Source organism: Geotrypetes seraphini, chromosome 6 (genome assembly GCF_902459505.1).
Source record: "Geotrypetes seraphini chromosome 6, aGeoSer1.1, whole genome shotgun sequence".
NCBI lineage: Eukaryota > Metazoa > Chordata > Amphibia > Gymnophiona > Dermophiidae > Geotrypetes > Geotrypetes seraphini.
The window spans coordinates 16,350,923-16,377,318 of NC_047089.1; the positions used below are offsets into that span (position 1 = coordinate 16,350,923).

At 42.0% G+C, this 26,396-nt stretch overlaps 1 protein-coding gene across 2 annotated transcripts in view; it reads right to left on the reverse strand.

The window, feature by feature from the left end:
• Positions 1–26,396, reverse strand: part of INTS4 (integrator complex subunit 4) — an 84,512-nt gene that overhangs the window by 40,738 nt on the left and 17,378 nt on the right. For both annotated transcript variants that reach the window (XM_033947840.1, XM_033947838.1), the window contains 7 exons: positions 24,894–24,982; positions 18,088–18,208; positions 12,902–12,973; positions 7,523–7,697; positions 6,152–6,357; positions 4,124–4,266; positions 2,602–2,717 (listed from right to left, as the gene is read on the reverse strand). In XM_033947840.1, the coding sequence (XP_033803731.1) occupies positions 2,602–2,717; positions 4,124–4,266; positions 6,152–6,357; positions 7,523–7,697; positions 12,902–12,973; positions 18,088–18,208; positions 24,894–24,982 (922 nt within the window). The remainder of the gene's footprint in view (positions 1–2,601; positions 2,718–4,123; positions 4,267–6,151; positions 6,358–7,522; positions 7,698–12,901; positions 12,974–18,087; positions 18,209–24,893; positions 24,983–26,396) is intronic.

The following is a 26,396-nucleotide window of genomic DNA, read 5'->3' on the forward strand; positions in this document are numbered from 1 at the left end:
ACGCCACCACAACGACCACCATCATCTTGGTGAACGTCCGGGGAGCCGTGGCCTGACCAAAGGGAAGAGCACAGAACTGATAATGTTGCCCCAAGATCGCAAAGCGCAGGAAGCGATGATGGGAGGCCCGAATAGGAATGTGCAAGTAGGCCTCAGACAGCTCTAGAGAGGTCAGAAAGCTCCCCCGGCTGAACCGCCAGATTCACTGACCGCAGTGTTTCCATGCGGAAGGAAGGCACGTGAAGAGCCCTGTTGACCCCTGTTCAAATCCAGGATGGGTCAAAAGGTCCCTTTTTTCTGTGGCACCACAAAATAAATCGAGTACCAACCTGTACCCCACTCCTGCAGGGGAAGAAAAAGTGCCGGTTAGTTGAGAAACACAAATAAATAGGCAGTTCTACAGGGAAATGAGCCCTGTAGACCGCCACACCTCAGGATTTTTTTTTTTTCCTAAACAGAAGACTCCACGGCTCTCAAAGCTGGAGGGCTGACCAACCAGGGGACCATGCTGCCTGCTGAGGCACCTCTACAAAAATATGGGGAGGTGGGGGGGGGACCCAGCACGATATCCGCCGGGTTTAACACCCCCGAGGTCGAACTGATCCCCAAACCAGACCCGCTCAAGCTCGATCTGGCACAAAAAGGGGAACCAGGAGTCCAAACACAAAAATCCAACAGTGCAAAGATGGGAAGCCAAAATTAGCCTACCACCTGCTACCGGAGATTGAGGAAGACTGGATTAGTAGAGGGGGGTGGTATACTGATATACAAGTTTGATCTCAGCCTCCACCTACTGGTAGCAGTGAGGTATAATACCCATCCATAAAGGAACTATACCGGTCTATCAAGTGATACAGAAATCCAACTTGTAGTACTTGACAAAAGAGCAAATGAAGATGACGCAGCTCTCCTAGAATGCGCTAACATTCCCATTGGTACTGGTCTCCCTTTTAGGGTATACACTAAATTGATTGCCTCCTGGACTTGATGGGACAAGGAGGACTTAAAATTCACTTTCACCTCAATGGGACCTGCTGCAAAGCATGAAAAGCCAAACTATCTTATGAAAGAAATTTGTAGCCTTCAAACAGCAAAGCAAAACTTTGTGACCATCCAATCAGTGAAGTGTCTTGGAAGGACCAATTTTCTCCTTCTTTAAAGGCCAGAAGACTCAATGGATATGAAAAGGCAACAAAACATTGGACTAAAAGGATGAAACTATACACAGAAAATAGTCTAAAGCAAAAGTGAGATAAGAGTTTATAGCTCCGAGATAAGGAAAGCCAAACATATTATGAACTTTTCTTTTTGATCTGAATAAGAATATAGCTCTGGGTTTATGCAATGTTACTGGTCAAGAAGCCAGCTTTATTAAAATAAAATCCCAGAATTTGCTTAAAATGTCAAAACTGAACAGATTTGAATTGTGAAAGGACTTGCTAGTGTTTCCTTGTGCCCTAGCTAGTTATCTTAATTTGACAATATTTGCTGTATAACCAGGTTATAACTTTTATTGGTTACTTTATGTCCCCTTTTCTAATAACCTGTTTACTGTCTTAGTCCTAAGTGTGTGGCTAAGCAGTGACCCCAAAATTTGTAATTGTTTGGGAACAGAGATAACCCTGATTTGGGGGAGGGCTGTAATATCCCTAGAAAACATCAGGGAACAGCATGCAGGTTGGGATACTTGCTAAGTAGCAAACAAGAACAAATTTTCCAGACGGCAGGTTATCAGTAAGAGGTACCTCTCCCCTCCACCAAAAAAAAATGTTTAGGGGTGACATGACATGGCAATGGCACTCAGCACCTTCACAGTGATCATGATGTTAATCCTGAATGGGTATTAGAGACAAGAGAACAGTAAACTGTCTTGAAAAAAGAGGCATGGAAGGCTACAATATTACCTGTAATCATAATACCCTACATAACAAACAATGCACTTGCATACCTCTATCCCAGATTCTGGGCACAATTACCCTTTAAAAATACCAGTTTGGGCCCCTATTTCCACCCACAGACATCATTCTAAATGATGCCTTGTAAAGAGAAATTAGGTCCTTACCTGCTAATTTTCTTTCTTTTGTCCCTCCAGACTGGCACAGAAACGGATGGTTTTATGCTCCTCTGCCAGCAGGAGGAGACTGAGACACTAACTTTTTGACACTGTCTCCTCTCATGATGTAGACTATTTCATTACAATAATGGTTAATAATGTCTTAACTATTTTTTTGTGAATTCCTTGTACTAATGCTTTTCTGCATTTTAATTGTTGAAATTATGATTTGAAAATGCCTGTTCTAATACGGTATTATAGTTTTGTTTTTTATATTGTATTATTTTTTTCCTTGGGGGATGGGAAATTTATGTTTGTCCATTCTTTGTATCATATGTTCAGCGACTAAAGGGTGACTAGAATAATATGTATGTAATCAATGTGTAAACTGCATAGTTTTATGCGGTAAATAAATAAATAATGCTTTGAATTATGTACTGAAAAAATGTTACTAAATTTTTTTTAAAACCTGGAGCTGGTGTGGCAAGAGCTGTCACTTCAACAAAGCATTTTAGCATTTAGTGTGTGTCACACAATAGGAAGGATACATGCTGGATCATCCATGTCAGGTTCTGGGGTGTCGAAGAAAGGATGTGTACTCAGCAACTCTGGAACCAAAGGAAGTACCAGGGTTGGGTGCCTGCTTCCAAGAAACTTCAAGCACCTGCCAAAGAATTCAGAACAAAGCAAGAAAAGAATCATCATTTAGCAGAACAAAACCGAAGCACGCAGATGCTGTGTGTAATATGCACAGCATCTGTGTCCATTAATGTAAAAAAAGGTTTCCTGCCCTGAACAGCTGAGTGGCATGAGGCTTTCCCCTGCCTCTCCCTGTTCGGGCTTCCCCTGCTGACTTTGCGCATGTGTGAGAGTTGCTCTCACAGCCATCAATCGGACGGGAGAGTCGGGGATTACGACGAACCTCCTAATGAATCATTTGCATACAAACTTTTTAGTGCATCAAAAGCTTTTTTTGAATCGGCCAAAAAATCAGATCGGAGCAGATCCACATGGTCTTACCGATCCTCTTAGTGCATCTAGGTCCTTAAGGCTGAATTGGGGAACCATGATTGCAGAGTTCTGAAAAGAGCACTAGGGCATAGCTTCCAATAAAATGGACTGCCATTGCAATAACTGGACTAAAGAAAGATGAGGTAAGGTAACATAAAACAGGAGGGAAAATTCCCAGGTAGTTGTGAACAAAAGGTTTATGGTAATGGATCTCAGTGTGTGGTAAGTACTATATATACTCAGATATAAACTGACCTGAATATAAACCGAGATAACCCTTTTCCCCAAAAAAAAAGAAGGAAAAAGGTTGACTTGAATATAAAATGGTGGGTTTATATTCAAGTGGCTTGCCCTGCCAGGTTCTGCATCCAGCCTCCTTACCTCCCTGCCCAGCTCTGTACCCAGCCCCTTCCATCACCTGCCAAGCTCTGCATCCAGCCCCCCTCCCTCCCTGTCCCTCTTCCCGATGCCTTGTAGGCCCTCCACTGGGCCTGCCATAACACCTGGTGGTCTAGCGGTGGACCAGGATAGGAGGGATTCTTCCTGCCTCCTGTCCCAGCTGACTCTAACAAGTCTCACCTCCCTCCCGCCACCCAATTAGTAAAATGGTACCATTAAAGTCCCTGGTGGTCCAGCGGTGGAGGAACGATCTTCCTACGCTCTTGCCCTGTGCAGAGCTGCTATCCGAGTGGCTACCGCAAATTCTCATGGCAACAGCGAGACCACAGGAACTCATGGCAACCATTCAGATAGCGTCTCTGCAAGGGACAGATTGCTCTTGCTCAGGTTCACTGTTGGATCACCAGGGATTTTAAAGGTACCACATTTACTAATCGGAGAGGTGAGAGGGAGCTGAAAATTGTTAAGAGTTGGCCACCGGTTCCATGCTGTTTTGTTTACTAGTACAATATAGAATTAGCTCATGATAACCCAGAAAACAATAAAGGGTAGTAATTCTTGTTATAAACGGTTCTTTTTATGCAAGGGTTAAAACAAATGGTAAGGCACCGAGATCGGATTATTTTTAGCTATCTCTGCATGGAAAATCTGAGCACTTACTTCCATATGGAGTCTCTATCAGTGGGGTACTTGGCAAGGTTTTTCAGCAACTCCACTAAAGCCAGATGAATACATTCTTTTGTTGACACGTTGGTATAGCATAACAGCTCATGGAGAGCTTCTCGAATATCGCGGGAAGAATCCTACAAATAAAAAATTAATACTTCCATAAGCTTGGAAAAATATAAATTCAGTAAACCATTCACACTCTGCCAGACTTGAAGTAGACTACACCCCAGTTTTACTTTGTGGAAGTGATAACTGCTTTTGTTTTATCAAACCAGGAGCAGACTTTACCGCTCTAAGGGCTACATTCACTACACCTTTCAATCCTGTAACAACGATCGCAAATCCAATTTTACTGGTTTTGCAATCGTTCCCTGACCCCAACCCGATTCACTAAACTGCTGCCCGATAAATCTCCTATCTGATCCGATCCAACCCATGCAAATTAGTAAAACCCCATGCAAAATAGCCAAACGATTGATTCACTAACAATTGCTTGGCTATTTTGAATCGGGTTTTACTATCCTAAAACCCGACTGCTGGAGACCTGTCGGTAACTGTGTTACCAACAGGTCTACCGGTTTTTTGACAGGTCTGCCCCTGTCTTTTATTCATATTTTTTTTTATGGGGCAGCTATTTTGCGTGTACACATGCAAAATATCTGCCCCATAAAAAAAAAAAAAATGAATAAAAGACAGGGCAAGACCTGTCAAAAAACTACCTCCCCCCCCCCCCACGACCCACAAATGGCAGGAGGGATGCAGACTCCCTCCTACCATCAGGCCCACTCCCGACTGCCCCCCCCCAAAAAAAAAAAACGTCCCCCTCCCCTTACCAGTTGGGAGCAGGAGGGATGCTCAGTCCCTCCTGCTCCGTATGGCTCCAGCAACGACCAGTCTTCGGGAGCAGGAGGAACCACAAAATCCTCCTGCTCCTCCCCGGGGCTGTGACGCAATGCCGGCCTTAGGCCCCGCCCCGGTGCATCATGTGATTCATGGGGCGGGGCCTAAGGCTCTGACTGGCTCAGGCACCTTGGGCTCCTCCCTTGGGAGGGGCCTGAGGCACCTAAGCCAATCATGGACTTATTTAGGGCTGAGCCTGATTGGCCAAAACAGTTTCTTAAGGAGAACTGCTGGCAGAGAGAGGAGGGAAAGCCAATTCCAGCAGCAGTGTTAGCAGCTATAAGGCAGGCTTGGATGTTCCCTCCCCAGGTCAGGCACAGACTTAAGTTGTTTATGTGCAGTCTTGCAAGAGGTACATTTCCTGTGCAGCCAGACCATAGCACACACAATGCTACTGCCATTAAACCAGGGCTAAGGCACTAAGCCACACAGAAAAGATCAGTTGGCGCTAAGGCCATCTGAGATGGCAAAGAAACAATCAGTACAGAAAGAAAACAAGCAGCAGTCCTGAAGCACAATAAAGGAGCAGAGTCAGATTTCCACTGCTGACCTGCTACAGCAGCTGTGTCTCCCCTCACCCTCCCGCCACACACACACCTGCAGCTGAGACGCCTCTGCAGGAGGATCCAGTTTGGAAGGGTGGATAGAACAGACTTAAAGAAGAAGTGAGCTGGCTGTAGGGTGGGAATTGCTGGCACATGCTCAGGACGACTTTTTTAAAAGGTCTTTAGGAGAATGAATCTTCTTGGCGCATCAGATATCGCCATCCATGTGTGGCCGAGTAACCCTGCTTACCCAAGGAGAAATGAAAGATCCCAAGGCTTGGCACTTCACTTAACAGCTTAAATAAGCCTCACTTTGACACCTTTTACAACAAACGGATCGATTGATTTTCACAGTGAACGTAATGAAGTAAATGGCTGAAATTTTGGATTTATCAAGTGAAGAACTTATCCCTCGTTCTAGACCTGTAATTCTGAACAAGAAAATGATCACCTCACACTTCCTTTACTCTGAACTATACGGATAATGATAGAGGCCAATGGAACAAATCTCTAAGGTGACAGCTCTTCATGGATGGGCAGGAGCACTGGCGGCAGTCTCAGACCCAGCACTAACCTCTAGCACTGCCAGGATGGTGTCCAACTGATCTTCTCGCAGAGTGATGTTGTTGGAGATTTTTCTCATTGTGTGTATGGACTGTAGCCGCACCTCTTCAATCTCATCATTAAACATGTCCACCAGGAAATCAAGACACTTCCCTGCAAAAGAAGGGGAAGACTGCGCCAGCATGCACAGGGACTCCACAGCAGCAATTCGTACTTCTATAGGGCAGAAGACAGATGAAAAATACACTCGCTCAGTTTCAGTTAAATGCAATTATACATGTATCGAGGTTTCAGGTCACGGCCAAAGTTGTTATAAAGAACAATTAACAGAACGGTCTATTTTTCTGCAGCATGGTAACTTCTCTATTTTGTGCAAACTTTCAGTGATTCTATCTGTTCAAGTGGGATTGTTGAAAATACACGTACAACGTTAAACAGAAAACAGTACAACTTATCTGTCCAAATCAGATTACACAAATAGCTTATCTGGTGAACAGATGAATATTGCTAGATGCCAGCTAACTTATCCTTACCCTAAACTGCATCCCTTTTTAATATGGCCTCTTAACAACTTAAAGAGCTAAAGTTTTTTGAAAGTTAACATTTAAGTGTCTGCAATATTTTCTTTAAACAGCAGCTACGTGGTCTTCAGCAGTACTGGCCCTATAAGTGCTATTTTTAAAAAAATGTCTTTATTCATTTTATAACTTACATCAAGTGTACAGTAAATATCAAACAATTATAGTACAATATCACTTGAAAATCTACAATATCATACAACAAGAAGATTTAACCCCCACCCCCCTCCCAAATTCATATACAACTAAAATATACCACATGAAAATAATATCTTATGTCATTCATAAATATATTATTAGTGGAAAACCAAGAATCCCCCTCCCCACGCCAAATCCACATGAGTATTAAAATTGGGAAAAGTGTAAATTATTTATTATAATACTTTAATAATGGTCTCCACACATCCTTAAATTTATTATAGTAACTTTTTTGAACTGCCAATGCTCTTTCCATTTTATACACGTGACAAACTGAATTCCACCAGAAACAATAATTCGGTCTTTTACAATCCTTCCAATTATATGTTATTTGTTGGATGGCAACTCCTGTCAATATCATCAAAAGCTTGTTATTATTAGCAGATATTTGACATTTAGTTCTCATAGAAATGCCAAATAAAATTGTGTCATATGACAATGCTACATGATTTTCTAACAAGCAATTTATTTGATCCCAAATAGACTGCCAAAAAGCCTTAATGAATGGACAATAAAACAATAAATGATCTAAAGTTCCAGCTATAAGTGCTTTTTAATATCAATCTCCGAGGACATGAAGAGCTAAATGTGAGGCAAGTCCGTACCGTACATCTCATCCTCTAAGCCATGGACAAAGGCTCCACAAGCTCCCGACTCAATCAGGTTCACGGCATCTGTGTCAATCTCTTCCTTGGGTGCATCATCTCCCCATTTCCTGCCACTCGAAAACTCTCCCGAATTGTATAGCTCTTTGGCTCTTTCATGTGCTGTGCGCTTTCTCTATATGCAGAGAAAACAACTTAATGCAAATTGGGACCAATAAGGCAAGAAACCATCAATGTAAGCAGTTTTCAGCACAATTCAATGAACCAATTTTCTTTGCATAATTGACACAGCCCAAAGTCTTCTGTGATACAGAGAGGTACAGTCTGGTGGTTACAGGAAAAGAAAGCATGGCAGAAATTTTGTATTTTTCTTTTTTTTTTTATATATCTTTATTCATTTTTAAATCTTACATCAAGTGTACAGACATTAAAACAATACAATTAAACACATCACTTGACAATCTTTCTATTTTATCTTATAATAAATAAAATTACTATCCTCCCCCCATCATTCCCTCTATTATTTTCCCAATATGAATATTAATATATAAAGCCTCCCCCTTCCTAACATTAAACGGTGTATATTTCAATAGAAAATGGTATTTACTCATTACAGTAAGAAGTTAATGGCTCCCAAATTTTATTAAAATTCTTATAATTCCCTTGTTGTATAGCTATTGTGCTTTCCATTTTATATATGTGACATAATGAGTTCCACCAGAAATTATAATTGAGTCTACTGTAGTTTTTCAAATTATTTGTGATATGTTGAATGGCGACTCCTGTCATGATCAATAAAAGTTTATTATTTGATGATATTTGGCTCTTTTTTCTCATTGACATACCAAATAGTATTGTATCATAAGATAATGCCACATGCTTTTCCAATAAACAATTTATTTGATCCCAAATTGAATTCCAAAAGGCTAAGATAAAGGGACAATAAAACAAAAGATGATCTAAAGTCCCTACTTCAATGATTACAATGCCAACATCTATTAGACTTTGTAATCTAACTGGAGTCCAAAACGCTCTATGCAGAAGAAAAAAACAAGTTTGTCTCATAGATGCAGACATTGTATATCTCATCCTCCAAGATCAAATTTGTGGCCATTGAGATGCTGAAATTTGATGCTTAATCTCAATGCTCCAAATATCCCTAAGACCATTTTTAGGCTTCTTTTTAACAGATTCATTTATAGTTTTATACCACTGTGCGGCCTGGTGTCCCAGAAAGTCCACCTGAAAGCATAAAAATTCCAGACTATATTGCGTACTAAGATTTTTCCATTCAGGGAACCCTACCTGAACGGCCTACTTCAGTTGCAACCACCTAAAACTTTGTGATTTATTAAGACCATATTTATGTTGCAACTGTGTAAAATCAAGCAGTTTACCATTTGAAATAACATCATTTAAAGTTCGTATTCTTGTAATCCTCCAATGCTTCCAGATGATCTTAAATCCGCCAATTTGAATCTTGGGGTTTAGCCATATGGTTTGGTTTACTAATATGTTGATTTACTAATAGGAATAGTTGTTAAATTGCTGACAAATCGTAAGGTTTTCCAAGTGTCCATTAATATTCAGTATATTTTGTACTTTTCAAAAACAAATGCAGTATTCAGGGAGGCCAGCTTTTGAAGGACTACGCAAATACCCTCTGAAGACAATATTCAAGAGACCTTAGCAACTCTTAAAACTCATATACTACCGCTTACTCATATATACTATGCAATAACAGGCATTGACCCCTGAATATCCCAAATATTGCACCCTTTTCATTCCTATTTTGGTAATATAGGGAAAGGGAATGGGACTTCTATACCGCCTTTTTGTGGTCACACATTCAAAGCAGTTTACAAATATACATGCACTTATTTATACCCTGGGCAATGGAGGATTAAGTAACTTGCTCAGGGTCACAAGGAGCAGTGTTGGGATTTGATCCAGCAACCTCAGGGTGCTGAGGCAGCAGCTGTACCACTAAGCCACTCTCTTCACCTCAGTATAACAAAATTACACATATACCACCCAATATTTACCAGGGGCAAGGAAAAGCGCAAGCCCTATTTTATCAACATCATTTTGCCACATTGTTCAGTCAACTGTATTAGCTCAGTTGGACTACTGTAATTCAGTTTATTGTAGTATTAGTAAAGGTAATTTAAAATGTCCACAACTGATACAGAGTATTGCATATAAATCTGAACATTTCATGCCCCTTGACTTCCTGTTTAGTCAGAGTCAAGTTCAAATGTGCCTGTCAAGTTTTTAAAATATTTTATGGACAATGAGGTGACTCAGTTGTACTATTGTCTTTAGGTCTGCCACGACAAAGTGGCCGTAGATCTGCTTAAAAGCTGTTTTTAACATCGTTTAAAGGTATTCAGTGAAGGAGTCAAGTCTTCTATTTGTGCTCTTTTACTACTTTATGGAATGAATTGCCCGTCAGTCTGGAGTCATGCAAGGCCACCACCGTGCTCGATTTTAAGAATAAATGGGACATCCACGTGGGATCCCTACGAGGGTCAAGTTAAGGAACTAGGTCACTAGCACTCAGACTCAATGGGGTGGGTCAGTAGAGTGGGCAGACTTGATGGGCTGTGGCCCTTTTCTGCCGTCATCTTTCTATGTTTCTATGTTTACCTATCAAATTTTTTGAAAAAAATCAAAGACTTTTATGTTTTCTGCTAGTTCAGATCAGGGTGGTTTGTTTTTTTTTTTTAATTACTATATTGTGCAAAGTCTTAATATAAACCACATCGAGCCCCTCTTTTGCAGGGATGATGTGGTGTATAAAACGAAGGATTACATTAGATTAAAATGAAACTGAATATTCAGACACAATAGCCGAATATCAGCCAGAACTCAATACCCGGTTTTCAGCGCTGACCTAGACGTGCAATCCAGTTAGAATAAAGGAGAAATTAGGTTCTTACCCGCTTTTCTTTCTTTGAGTCCTTCCAAACCGGCACAGAAACGGGTGGGTTTATGTTCCTCTGCCAGCAGGTGGAGACTGAGACATCGACTTTTCTCAGTCTTCAGCAGATGGAGGTGGGAAGCCTGTGCAGTCTTTCCTTGGTTTAGTGTCAGGCCTATTGGATTTGCTCAGTGGCCTTCTTGTCCCTGTTTGCGGGTGCTAGATTGAGGGACCCTTTTGGCGATCTGTCCAACCTCAGGGGTGCCACAGCTTTGCCACTGTTCATTTATTTATTCAATTTTCTATACCGCTCCCCCAGGAGAACTCAGAACAGTTTACATGAGTTTATTCAGGTACTCAACCATTTTTCCCTGTCTGTCCCGGTGAGTTCACAATCTATCTAATGTACCTGGGGCAATGGGGGGATTAAGTGACTTGCCCAGGGTCACTAGGAGCAGCGTGGATTTGAACCCACAACCCCAGGGTGCTGAGGCTGTAGCTTTAACCACTGCACCACACTCCCCCCTCCTTTGAGAGCCAGTGGGGGGTCTGCTCACTTGTTAGCTAAAGTTTTTGCGCTTGTCTGGATGGACACTAAAGAAGATGGTGTTTTTCCTGTGTGACTATGACCACTAACCAGTTACTTTCCAGCTCTGAAACCAGGCATCGTCTGGATAGTGCCAACATGGTTCAAGGCACTATCTGGTCAGTGCTGCTGAATATCCCTCTCATTAGCACTTAACTGGATAAGTGCTTTTAAGAACAACTGAGCGGTAGATCTTCAATTAAAAAATAATTATAATTAATTATACCTTTTGGTGGAATTCAGCTTGTCCTATTTATAAAATGGAGAGAGTGCTTGCTATACAGCAAGGAAATTATAATAGTTTCAAAAAGATTTGGGGGCCATTGATTGCATATTCTAATGATTAGACACCTTGGACACCTTTTTATTACATAGGACTATATTTAATGTGGGGATGGGGAGGTATGTTATGGGATTTAATGGGTTTATTCCTGAAGAAATGGGAGGGGTCTTTTTTATATGCATTTGACAATAATTGTTAGAATGTCAAGTGATTTGTATGAATTATCTGATTGAATATTGTACACTTGTTGCAAGAGTTAAAACGGAATAAAGAATTTAAAAAAAAAAAAAAAAACCCAAACAACTGAGCGGTAGATCTTCAATTAAAAAATAAAAATAAAACATGTATAAATGCTTTCCAATATTGACCTTAGCAATTAAAAAAATGAATGTGGCATGTGCAAAAGTTTGAACACACTTACAGCTGCTTCATTCTACTTTAACAAAGTTGTTAAGGCTCAAAAGGTTAATTGACTCGGTGTGTATAATTTCATGGTAGAAAAAAATATGCCACTACTCTTAACCTCTCAGGTTTAGATTGTAGGTCAATGTACTGTCAACAAGGGGCTTGGGATGCAGTGAGAGGGGGAATCCCTGGTCATTGAGTGAGCTCCCCTCCTGCCATTTACTCTTCCAAAGATATGGGGGGGGGGGGGGCGCGGAGATATTGGGGGAGGTAAAGGATATCAAGAAGATGTTGGGTTGTGAGGGGGGATGTGGGGGATATCAGGGGGATGTCGGGATGTCAGGAGAAGGGGTGTAGGGCTCCGTGGCTCAGCTGATCCTAGCAGGGGGGATCCCCATCAGATGAGCTGCCAGGAATCCCCCAAAACTGACTCAGCTGATGGGGATTCCTTCTACCACAATCAAACAAGATAGTTGGTGGCTACATCTACAAAACTTGCTTTTATACATTTTTCGCTTGTACGTTTTTATTTTTGAAAATGGGCAAAAAAGGTAGACGTTCTAAGGACCAAAACTTATACTTTGCTCATTTTCAAAAATAAAAGAGAGACGTTTGGCAGCTTTGAAAAGGAGAAATTACCTGCTAATTTTCTTTCTGTTAGCCTGTAGACCAGTGCAGTGATTGCGGGTTTTGCTCGCGTGCAGATTTTGTTTTTTCTGCAGGTTCTAGTATTTTTCTAGGGCCAGGGATACAAGAACAGCGGCTATGGCTCAGCTGGTGAGCCGTGAGGACATTTTCACTGCAGGATTTTAGTTCTATACATGTTCCAACAGTTGTTACCATGTGTTTGTTGCTTTATACTCCTGTTCAGAGTGTTTTTATTGTTCTCATTTAGTTTTTCCTAGCTTCTGCTTAGCTTTTCGGCAGACTGAATTGGAAGGGGGGGCCTCAGCTAATATACAAATTTTGGCCTCAGTCTCCACCTGCTGGTCACAGTGAGATATAACCCATCTGTGAAGATTAACTGTACCGGTCTACAGATGCTGGGTTTGTGGACATTTTGCACAAAACTTCCACCTCAGACTTAGGCACATTTTTGATTATGCCCCTCCACGTATCTACTCTATAATGCTAGCACCAACAGAAAATATATGTGTTCAAAAGTAAAAAAGTTTTATTTACCCTCAAATCCGACATCAGCTTCTTGTCAAGAGTTTGCTCTAAGAAATGGGCACTAACGTGTTGCATGGAACCCTGTGAACCAAAAAAAATACACACACAAACAATCTAGTTAACTGAAGCAGAAGAAAGCTTTTATGAGAAATAATGTAAAACTGCATTTCAAATGTTTTGACAAGATAGATGTGTCCCTTCCCCAATCCATGTGGCATATCCAAATGATCTAAGTTTTCAAGTTTATTTAAAATTTGATTTTCCGCTTATCTGGTTTCTAAGCGGCATGCATAAGTATAAAATCAGGGGATACATAGGATAAGACACACAGACATACTGAGACGGAAGGGGGACAACTAGCATTAATACATGAGGAGGGGGGACCCATCTTTAATAAAAGGTTTAGAGAACGAGAATAATTACTGTATATATAGATAACATAAGAACATAAGAATTGCCACTGCTGAGTCAGACCAGTGGTCCACCGTGCTCAGCAGTCCGCTCACGCGGCGGCCCTCTGGTCTAAGACCAGCACCCTAACTGAGACTAGCCCTACCAGCGCACGTTCTTGTTCAGCAGAAACTTGTCTAACTTTGTCTTGAATCCTTGGAGGGTGTTTTCCCCTATAACAGCCTCTGGAAGAGCGTTCCAGCTTTCTACCACTCTCTGGGTGAAGAAGAACTTCCTTACGTTTGTACGGAATCTATCCCCTTTCAACTTTAGAGAGTGCCCTCTCGTTCTCCCTACCTTGGAGAGGCATTGTTAAATAAGAATGCTTTTAATTCTGATTTAAATCTATCTAATATCGTTTCTTCGCGTAAATTGGTGGCCACTGAATTCCAAAGCATGGGGACTGAGAAAATGGCTGAACGAGTTGTGCTAATGTGTCGCATCGAGGGAATGGATAGCAAATGTTGGATATTTCAACGAAGGGTTCTTGCTGGAGCATATGGGATCAGAAGTCTGTCAAATTCTGGGGAGTTTGTGGCACATGCTTTGAAAGTTAGGAGCAAAATTTTATACATAACTCGATGAGAAATAGGAAGCCAGTGGGCCTTAATCAGAAGTGACGTAACATGATCGAATTTCCTCGCCTTTGCGAAAAGTTTTATTTCCGTATTTTGGACTATTTGCAGACGTGTAAGTTTTTTTGGGCGATTCCTTTGTATAATGTATTAGAATAGTCAAGCCGAGAAATTACAAGAGAATGTACCAAGATATTTAATGAGGAGGGTTTGAGAAGTTCTGTGAGTGAACGTATCGAACATAATCTATAAAAACTGTTTTGTACGATACCAGCACATCCTTAGCTGCGAGGACAGGACAGAAGCACCATCCTAGAATTACCCTCAGTGCTGTTTTTATGCTAGCAGAGGTCACTGTAACGGAGTCAATGAGAAGTCCCACCATACCCAAAGGTAATCTTACCACAGTAGACACATCAAAAAATAGACTCAGTTTTAAGCCTTTAAGTCTAAACCACTGGGAGGAACAGCCCTGGAATAGTTTTAGATTGCAATTTTTTTTTTCTGCCACTATCTATCTTTTGTCTCATTTTGTGCAATACAACCCCACGAGGAGAACCAGAAATTGTAATTTATTTGCCTATCCAAAGATTACTGGTTGTAGATACAGGTCTTTTTTTGGGTAGGACTTTTATGTTTCAAGCAAGTAAACAGCAGTCCTGGTTAGGTAAATACATTAGTGGAGCCAGGTTGACCTACGGCGCATTTCGGAAAGAAATTAAGACCGTACTATTTGATAGATTTATTTCCTAAATAGAAGTTACACTAATTGCAATATTTCTACTCTGATTATCCTTAAGAAACATATTGTACTTTTGCTATTTGCATTTTGTACTTCGCTGATTGTCCAGCTCTCTTCAATGTAAACCGCCGAGAAATCGTTTGATTGTGGTGATATAGAAGAATAAAGTTATGTTATAATTAAGTTGCCTGAGCTGATACCAATCACTCTTCTGCCAGAGTAATAGCAGATGAAGGCAGATAAAGACCTGTACAATCCATCCAATCTGCCCAGCAAGATAAGTATGATATGATACTAGGCATGCACCTTTGATCTTGATTTGTCCTTGCCATTTTCAAAGCATAGACTATAGAAGTCTATATAGTACTAGCCTTGTTCTCCAACTACTGAAGAGGAATCTGTCCAATCGTGATCAGGGAACAGACCATAGAAGTCTGCCCAGCACTGGCTTTGCTTCTCAAACTACTTGTGTTATCATCTGATCACTTCTAAGTTGTTTGGTTCTATGCCTGCAAACAAAAACTGACCCTTAATACTCCACAGACCCGAAGGTCAACTAAGACAGAAACAAAAACTGACCCTTAGTATCACAAGAAAGTAGAGACCCATCATCCTGCAGAACATGCCTTAACTGCTCCACACCCCGAGCCCGGAAATGGATGGGCCAACACCCGGAGGGAAAGCTAAATTTCCCACCAAGGGCAACAGGACACTAACATGGGAGTCCTGATTCCACAACCAAAGAGTCTGGTGCCACGCTATCCACAAGGACCGAAAAAGAAGACTACGCTTACAGGATCTCGGCAATTTAGACAGAGGGGCATGAAGGAGGTACAAAAGATGAAGAGGATAGACATGAGGAAATTTTGGATATTTATTCATCTCACGTTGAGGAGTTTTTGACATATGTTTATTTTTTGTTGAATTTCTGCAGTTTTTCTTGTTTTGGGGATTCACTTTCATTTTTGCTATTGCATCAAAACCAGCAATATTAACTTGGAACAGTTCATTGCAAGATCGTCTGTACCTGTTACATCTGAGAGTACACGCACTTTTCTTTCCAACTTGTGAAGATTTGTTTATTGATCCTGGACTCTACTCCTCTCATTTGGAAGTTGGTACCATCTGAATTCAGCTAAGTACTTTATACAATTTTGAATTATTGTTTTGCCTTCACAAGCTGACTACATTAGTCCAGATTCAATAAGTGTTAAAAGGTTGGTAGGTAGGTGAGTGCAATGATGTAGAAAAATTACATCTATATTCTACAAACCTGCTGGTTTTGAATAAGATTCACACTGAGCACTCTAATTCAAGTTTTATTCTTTACTAAATTTTATTCTTTATTTAATTAAGTAACATATTATTGGATTCACTTTATTTGATATTATATAGTATTGGTGGATTTATTACTAAGAGTTATTTCTCCAATATATTTATATATTTTGAGGATAGAAATGATCCCGCTCCATGGAAAGATCAGTATAGAAAGAGGTGCCCAACACCCAATCACTAACATGACGCAATAAACAAGCCTGATTATAGACCCTGATGTCAGGCACCCCCAAACCTCCTCCGGAGGTAGGCCCCACTAACAGAGACCATCGCAATTTAGGTCTCCACCCTCCCCAACAGAACCGCGATAACAAAGAAGTGAGGGACCGAACGTCCCTCTGCAACAAAGAGAGGGGGAGAATCTGGAAAACGTAAAGCCATTTCGGGAAGACAACCATACAAAATAAATGGATTCTACCCAACAGTGAAAGTGGCAGCGCTTTGCCATTTGACTAGCAACAGTTTAGTGTCGGCAATGAGTTTATCGATATTCAGGCGATACAATTGGGCAACATCCATAGTCAGCCGGATCCCCAGGTAATGAAAAGAGGAGCCGGCCCAACGCAACGGAAAACTACTCCCCCAATGCTGCCGAAGCAGCCAAAGCCTCAGACTTCGCAAAGTTCAAAGCAAAGCCGGAGAAAAAATGGGTCCTTGACATCTCGTCATGTGAATTATTTGACTGTATTTTCAATAAAGACCTGTATCTTGGACATCGTCGTCTCCACAGTGTTTTGGTTCTCTACCTTCCATAATACAGTGGTACCTCGGTTTGCGAGTGTTTTGCAAGACGAGCAAAACATTCGCAAAATTGGCGCCTCGGAAACTGAGCGCGCTTCGATTTGCGAGCGCCCCCCATGCGAACCGGCACCCTCCCCCCCGCGATCCAGCAACCCCCCCCTCCCCCGCCGCCATCGGGCCCCCCCCGCCGCGACCTGAGGTCCCCCCAACCCACCCGAACCCTCTTCTTACTTTTCTGTAGCCTCCGCAGCGGCACCAGCACCAGCATGTCCTGTGCGTGGTGCTGGTGCCTGAAAATCTGCTTCCTGTGCTGGGCCTGAGAGTTCACGTCGAACGTGAACGTGAACTCTCAGGCCCAGCACAGGAAGCAGATCTTCAGGCACCGGCATGCACAGGACATGCTGATGCCGGTACCGCTGCGGAGGCTACAGAAAAGTAAGAAGAGGGTTTGGGTGGGTTGGGGGGACCTCAGGTCGTGGCGGTGGGGGTGCCCGAAGGCAGCGGGAGGGGGGGTACCCGATGGCGGGGGGAGGGGGGGTGCCGGATCGCGGGGGGGAGGGTGCCGATTCGCAGGGGGGCCTTCGGGGGGAGCAATGCCGGTTCTCGTGGGGGGGAGCAGTGCTGCTGGCCTCGGGGGGGGGGGAACATATCAAAGCAAGTTTCCCTTACTTCCTATGGGGAAACTTGCTTTGATATACGAGCATTTTGGATTACGAGCATGCTCCTGGAACGGATTATGCTCGTAATCCAAGGTACCACTGTACTGTACTTTAGGATTTTACACCTCTATACTTATGTGGCATAACAAACTCAATGACAGTGATAAGGCTAAGATTGAATGAGCCCCAGACAGAAAATTAAGATGGGCCTGCAGGGACGGGACAGAGACAGAGCCTGCAAGGACTGTGTCAGCCTGGAAGGACAATATAGAATAAACATTGTAGTAAGCAGTAGAAAATCAATAACTCTACTAGGAAAAATAAACAAGCTGGATTGCTCCAAGTCCTTACAGACAATCAACACGTCATCTGTCACAAATGCAGAACAGACAGACCCTCTCCAAACAGAGGATAAGAAATATATAGACAAAACTTAACCTGAAAGCCCAAAAGCCCAGACTCTGCATGCAGCATCTAACTAGAAAGAGATGCATTTACTCCCATACTGTGCAAACTATAAAGATAACATAAAAGAAAACATATTCCAATCAGAAAATAGAATATAAAAATAGTGGTCAAATTAATTTTGTGTTTGCCACCAACCATCAAGCTCAGGGACGTCTTGCAGAGATTTGGGAGCACTCCCAGAACGTCGGCAGATGTGACAACGGCAAAAATTAGTGGGACACTTACCAACAATTTTCCAGCCTGCACTCGGACAACCCAGGATCCATCACTTATCATATGGCAAACTTTTCCAAATGCATCATCAATCAAGCGGATCTCTTCATTGGATGAAGGAATTGGGACAATGCTAAAGAAAAAGAAAAGAAAGCCGTCAGATTTCTAACCCCCCTCTTCTGTTAAACTGCGCTAGCACGCTGAATGGCCTGCGCTGCTCCCGACGCTCCTAGGAACTCTAAGAGCGTCGGGAGCAGCGTGAGCCATTTAGCGCGGCTCCCCGCGCTAGAAACTGCTAGTGAGTTTAACAGAAAAGGCCCCAAGACATTCCAGCCCAGATTCTATAAATGACCCCTAAACTTAGGCCCCGCCTAACCGATCTAGGTGCCTCTCTCAATCATTTCAGCATTGATAATTGGCAATTAAGAATTTGCAACTGACGTTAATTGCACTTAATTGGAGGTAGACGCCTAGACCAAGGCGCATGTTTTACATGTAGGCGCCGGTATTTAAACCAAGAAAACCCTAGCATAAATATGGTGCGTCTAAGGTTAGGACGCCTATCAACACTTAAGCCCGCTTTATAGAACTGAACTTAGTAGTGTCTAAAGTGCATCTTACTTTTATAGAATCACACCTAGGTGTCACATTACTCGATGCCTACGTTTTAGGTGCTATTTATAGAATCTGTGTCCTCCATGTCCACCTAAATTACTTTGGCTTTCTTCTTCTGAGTCCCATAGAAACTCCCAACACTAACTTTCAACAAGGATAGACTCAGCACTATTACCTACTAGTCTGCCTCCTGAAATTTCAGGTGTGTCGCGACACACTGGGGAGGAGGAGAGGCGCCACAAGAGGCACATCCTTTAGGCAGACAGCCGTCGCCTCTCCTTCTCTCCAGCCCGCTTCCCTGCTGGCCCCCTCTACTGGCAGCTCAGGGCCTGTCTGGAGGAACTTCACGCATGCCGTGACATCATCACGGCAGCATCCGCACATTTCCGGATGCCTCGAGCCACAGCCACTTAGTCATTTAGTGTGTTGCGGCTTGACAAAGTTTGCAGGACACTGACCTGCATGTTAAATGATCCTATCACAGTAACAGCAGATAACAACAGATAAAAGACCTGTATTGTCGAGCCAGTCTGCTGAACAAGCTAAACTTGTAGCATAAGGTATGATGTGATACTACACATGCATACTTATGTCTCCAATAGAGTGGTTCGGGCTGCAGCCTCGGCACCCTGAGGTTACAGGTTCAGGCCCAGCACTGCTCCTTGTGACTCTGGTCAAGTCACTTATCAATCCATTGCCCCAAGTACATTAGTCAGGTTGTGAGCCTACTGAGATAGACAGGGAGAAATACTTAAGTCCCTGAATGTAAATCGCTTAGGCTGTAGGTGGTAAATACTAAAATAAATAGAGAGATAGATATCCAATTTAATGAATTGATTCTCACTTTCAAGCACTCTTCTACTTCATCTAAATTCAGAACTTGAGTTAGCTCTTTAGGAAAGGGATTTTTTCACTTGAGCTTCCAGCCTTTATTTGCAACAACTCTGGATATTTATTTTATAACCTCCTCCCAATATAAACAAATTCTCAGTTGAGTAACCTTCCCTGTCAAAGTGCCACATACTGGAGCTCCATCGGTAACTCTGCCCACATGCACTTAAGTCTAGTCATTAATCTCCAACGTTGAAGCTCCATCTAGAGAATGACACGGTGACAAAATTCGACACCGTTCCCGTCCCCGCGGATAACCGCGGGAAATAATCCCATGTCATTTTCTAGTGTCTATTTCAACCTCGGTCCTTCTACACCAGCATTCTTCAAAGCAAAGCTTAAGGGTCAGTGGTTGTGGCCATTCATACTCTGATTCTTATGGGAGCCAAGGATAATGAAGCCATTGTAACATCACTGATGTGATTGGCTCTTAGGCACTGGTGGAATGAGGCATTATGACATCACAATATCTGCTCTGGATACCAGAGACTGTCATTCTGTAGTGTCTGTTTCAACCTCAGTCCTTCTACACCAGCATTCTTCAAAGCAAAGCTTAAGGGTCAGTGGTTGTGGCCATTCATACTCTGATTCTTATGGGAGCCAAGGATAATGAAGCCATTGTGACATCATTGATGTGATTGGCTCTTAGGCACTGGTGGAATGAGGCATTATGACATCACAATATCTGCTCTGGATACCAGAGACTGTCATTCTGTAGTGTCTGTTTCAACCTCGGTCCTTCTACACCAGCATTCTTCAAAGCAAAGCTTGAGGGTCAGTGGTTGTGGCCATTCATACTCTGATTCTTATGGGAGCCAAGGATAATGAAGCCATTGTGACATCACTGATGTGATTGGCTCTTAGGCACTGGTGGAATGAGGCATTATGACATCACAGTCACAGCTCTGGAGTGTTACTGCTCAATCTCAGCATTCTTCAATGCAAGGCTTGCGGTTCAGTGGTTGTGGCCATTCATACTCTGATTCTTCCCTCTCTCCTTAAAGAGTGACATGAAGATGGTTTCCCGCGGTTATCCGCGGGGACGGGAACGGTGATGAATTTTGTCACCGTGTCATTCTCTAGCTCCATCCCATTCAGCCACCTTAATGCAGAATTCAGGCCTGCAAAAAGGAACCCTTAATGTTGTTTGTTTTTTGTTGAATGTTATTTTAAGGATTTGAATATTTTATCTGTGAAAGCGGACTACTTTCCTACTTTATCACATAAACCGCCAAGAACTGTTTTCAGATCTGGCAGTGTAGAAACTTGGAACAAAAACAAACCTAGGCTTACTGCACTGCAATACACAGCAAAGTCCCGATAGCCTGGTGATTATAACCACTCCTTATGGTAGCCTAATTATCTCACAACCTAATGCTCTCCTCTTTAAAAGTAACGCTGCCAATACACAGTCATTGCCCAAGGTTCACAAATGCAGCATGTTATAAGGAAGATGATCCTGCTTTCATTGACCCATTGAGCTCTGTTGCAGTGGCAGTGCCAACGCCAACTACCAGCACAAAGCAGTTGACTGGAAACCGGTTTAACTAAACTGGCACTGGCTGAAGGTGGGAGAGCACTCAAGTAGCGGATACCTGCAACAAGGGTCTGCATTTTCTCCCAGGCAGAGGTCCCAACAAGTGGGAACTCTGGGCATTGAGCCTCCAACCGAATTCTAAATTCCAATGTTATCTTTAAATATACAAAAACCAAAAGTCTTACTTCTCCCATGGAAGAATGGAATAAGCTTAGGTGTCCCTTTTATCCTTAACAACATACAGTTAGAAATAGTAACTTCAATAAAAATTATTGGAGTCATCGATGATAAGCTTTCAAATCACGAGTCCATAAGCAGTAGAAGCCATAAACATGATGGAGCACTGGATGACAAACTTAATTTAGAAAAAACAACTTTCTTCGTTGCTTCGCCACATCCACTTGACACCAAATCACCACTATGTATCAATAAACTTAGTTACCCTATCCAGCCCACCATAAAGATACTAGGTGTAACTTTGGATCAATGCCTAACCATGAAAGACCAGGTAGATTCCTTAATCAGAAAGGGATTCTTTACTCTCTGGAAACTCAGATCCATTAAAGCTTATTTCGATACAGCGGCATTCAGAACCCTAGTCCAATCCCTCGTACTAAGTCTACTTGACTACTGTAACATCGCCTATTTAGCAATTTCCCAAAAGAATATGCAACGTTTACAATTGATGCAAAATGCAGCAGTCAGACTGATCTTTGGGCTGAGGAAGTTTGACCACGTGACACCCTACTACCGGCAGCTGCATTGGCTGCCAATGGAGGCGCGCGTAAAGTTTAAATTTGCCTGCTTCTGCTTCAAAGCACTACACGGACTTGCCCCTAAATACATAACTGACCTTTTCTTCTTCTCAGCCAACAGACACAAGAGAAGCTCACATTCCAATTTCGTTTCCCCCCCAGTTCGAGGTTGTAAACTGAAAAAACACCATGAACATCTTCTCTCACACCAGGCAGCATCGTAGGGTAGAGACCTAGAACAATTGCTTTCGCCCACTACTTATGGGGAATTTAGGAAACATTTAAAAACACACTTGTTCCTAAAGCATCTAGACAACTGATCCTCTCTTCTCTCTCCCCTCTATAGCGATTAACTTGTCCTTTTGATCTCTCTCTCCTCAACAATGAATTTCCTGTCCTATTAATTTTCTTTCTTCCTCCCCTCTTAAAGTCAATTCAATTTGTTACCTTTGCTTAATCTTCTGTAAACCGCATAGAACTTCACGGTATTGCGGTATATAAGCTGTCATTATTATTATTATTATAGTAAAATCTTGTTTCCATAGGATACGAATGATCCGTTCTGTTTCCAAATTTCTTGAGCCAAAATCATTAAATATACTAATCCATTCGTTAATTATTGCAAAACTTTACTACTGTAACATCTCACTGGCTTCCGATCACCCATAGACTCTCCTTCAAAATTCTACTTTTATCATTCAAAACTCTCTCATCAAATGAGCCACAATTAATCGATAAATTACTCATCCCATACAGTATCTCGCGCTCACTTCGGTCTCTGGATCAAAAGCTACTAACAGTCCCCTCTGTGAAAATCATAGGGACTCGACAACAAGACATTGTCTCGGTGATGGTGCCCCAGCTCTGGATGCCACAACATCTAAGAGAGGAAGTTAATCTGACCCACTTTAAAAGTAACCTGAAAAGTTAATTATTCAAAGATGCTTTCAGCCTTTAATTTTTTTTGGGGGGGGGTTTAACCTAATCTTTTTATTCTCTCCTTCTTTCAAACCCCTACCCTATCGTACTTTCCATACATGTTACTCTTTTGAACTTTAAAAAAACTGTGTATTTTTTTTTTTTCCAAATATATTTTATTGCATTTTGAAAAGGTGAAATACACAAGAATGCAAGGTGTACAACAAAGGAAAGCAAGTACCAAAACACATCCCAACTTCACCTTGTAACAGGTCTGCCCCCCTCTCCCTCCCCATCCCACCCCCCAGTCCCCAGTCTATACAATAGAAAACTCAAATTCCAATCCTGTGCAGTCCCCGCATAACCAACTCAAACATTCAATAAATGGCTACGTGCCCTAGGCGTTAAAGTATCCCAAAAAGGCAAAATAACCGTCCCTGAGCAGAGTCCAAGGAAGGAAAACAGAGCCTCTCCATGGAAGCTTGGTGAATCATCAATGTTCTCCAGTGTGAAAGTGTCGGAGAATCTGTTGAAATCCAGCAAAGCAAAATCGCTTTCTTCCCCAGTAACACCGCTCTAGACAGAATGCTGCGGAATCCCTTCGGAGCAGACAGGGGAACATGATCCAACGTAAACAGCATCACCGGATCCAGTAGAAAGTTGTAATTCCACATAGTTTGAATATTTTGTGTATGTTTTAATGACTTTTATTATTGCATTTCGCTTAGTAAAAATAAGCGATTATATCAAATTATAATAAAAACTTGAAACTAACAAAAAAATAATAAAACCACCGAGCATAAATACTTCTGAGCAACTTGTTTGCAGAAAAAAATACTAAGGCGGCAGAGTTCAAAGATGAGCAACATGATTCTGCAAGCAACTTGCAGGTTCAGATGCATAACTCTATAGTTCAGGACTATTAGACACACTGTACTAGAAAGTGGGTTAAAAGATAAGAAAGATCTTCACTATAAATGAGTTTTCCACTCCATGCTTACCTTTCTAGGAGTAAAAACTTGGAATGGCCTTACAGGACTGAACCTTTCCACATTATTTTCTGAAGAAAACTGAAAACCCATCTGTTCAATAATTAATCTGCTTTACCCTCTCCTCTCTCCCTTTCCCCTTCCTCCACTCTCCCCTTTTTTTCTCTCCCCTTCCTCTCCCTCCTACCTATCCACCTCCCCTCTCTTTACAGTCGCCTCGAGCCTGTATAGCAGGGGTGTCCAACCTTTTGGCTTCGCTGGGCCGCATTGGCCGAAAAAAATGTTTCTGGGGCCACACAAACATGCAAACGCTGCAGCAAGACAGAGGAAGGAGCCGTTCTGGAGGCCACATTACCGCAAAGATGTGCTTATAGAGTCGAGTCGGTTCAGCGGATGGCCACTAGGAATATCTCGGGGCTCAAGGGTCTCTCGTACGAAGAGAGACTGAACAAATTGCAGCTCTACACTCTGGAGGAACGCAGGGAGAGGGGGGACATGATTGAGACGTTTAAATACATCACTGGTCGTGTCGAGGTGGAAGATGACTTCTTCCTACTCAAGGGACCCTCGGCCACAAGAGGGCATCCGCTCAAACTCAGAGGAGGGAAATTTAAGGGTGACACCAGGAAGTATTTCTTCACGGAAAGAGTGATGGGTCACTGGAACAAGCTTCCGGAGCAGGTGGCCAAGGCCACCAGCGTGCTTGACTTTAAGAATAAATGGGACATCTACGTGGGATCCCTACAGAGGCCTAGTAAGGCACTCAGACTTGATGGGGTGGGTCAGTAGAGTGGGCAGACTTGGTGGGCTATAGCCCTTTTCTGCCGTCATCTTTCTATGTTTCTATGTTTCTAAACACCCGGGGGCAGCAGAGGAAAACACTGCATCGCCCTTGACCGGGGCCGCACAAAATACTTCACTGGGCCGCATGCAGCCCTCGGGCCGCAGGTTGGACACCCCTGCTGTATAGGTATGAGCGACGCACAAATAGAAGATTAGATTTTTCCATCCAATTTATTGTGTATATGTTCTTAACTATGTTACATGGGAAGGAGTTGAGTTTGTGTTCATAGTCATTTCGTACAACAAGTGTGTTTAGTGATAAACAAATACCTCTCCGGATAGAGTTGGCTTAGGACCCAGACCAACTGAACAGCAGCACTGCGAACATGCTCGTAATCATCTGACAGTAGTTTGCAGGCCTGAAATGCAAATACCGAGATTACATACAAGATGTTTCTGTTTTTCAGTCGCTTAAAACCATTAAATAATCCTGTTCATTGAAAAAAGTCAAGCAACTAACTTAAGCAATGCTGAACTCTCCTCAGCTATGAGCAGAAAACTGCATGACAATGCATGCTGTCGTTCTGCTTCCTCTTTCTTGAGAACAAGAAAAAATAGGGGGTGCAACACCTCTTTCTTTTTTCAAATTCTTTATTCATTTTTCATCTTACATCAAGTACACAATATTTGAAACTTTTGCACAATCACTTGAAATTCGTTCAGTTATCATTTTACTTACCTAAATTTATTCCCTCTCCACCCACCTTCCCACAAATATTTAATACAAAATATCATATAAATATTGTATTCTTATCTATTAATAATACTTTTAAAAGAACTTATACACCATCCCCCCTCCCCCCTATGTATAAATGTACTTTCAGTGGAAAATGATGTCTATTCATTGGCCCCCAAATCTTTTTAAAATGACTATAATTCCCTTTTTGTATGGCAATTCAAGTTTCAAGTTTCAAGTTTATTTAAATTTAATGGTTCGCTTAAGAATTCTAAGCGAATAACATTACAATAAATATTAGGGTAAAAACAGTTAAGATCATTTTTGTGACTTAAAAAAACATATTCGTGACCACATAACAAAACAGACACTACTGAAGAGGTTGGGAAAAACATGAGGGATGGAAAGTTACAATATTGTTGTTTCCTCATAGATAGTCGAAGAGAATTGGATAGGTTAGGATAGAACATTAGGATTGTTCTTTCCATTTTATAAATATGACATAGCGAATTCCACCAAAATGTGTAGTTAAGCCTATTGTCATTTTTCCAACACCTCTTTCAGAACCAGACAAGGCTTCGACTAGGACAGAAGGCAATAACATTTCATACTATTATTTCCTTATTTGAGTTGCTCATCCCTTTTTCTTACGCTCCCTCTTTGTAACTGTGGTCTAAGAAAGAACTAAAGGCTCCTTTACAAAGCTGCGCTAGCGGTTTTAACGCAAGCACTGTTTTAGCGCACGCTAGCCGGAAATCTACCGCCTGCTCAAAAGGAGGCGGTAGCGGCCAGTGCGTTCGGCAATTTAGCGTGTGCTATTCCGCGTGTTAAGGCCCTAGCGCCACTTCGTAAAAGGAGCCCTAAGTCTTTTTACCTTTAATGTATAAATGTATTCTTTTCTTAGTGAAATTTTACTTTCTCTATTGCTTGAACAAGAGATCTCTTGTGAAATTATGCTAAAATTGCAATAAAAATAAATAGAAAAAAAACCCCAACATTTCATACTAGCACTTTTCCCATCCTAGTTCAAAGCAACATATGAGGAGGGCAGAAAAATCTGTTTATCCAACTGCAACACTGATGACAGACATGGTGAG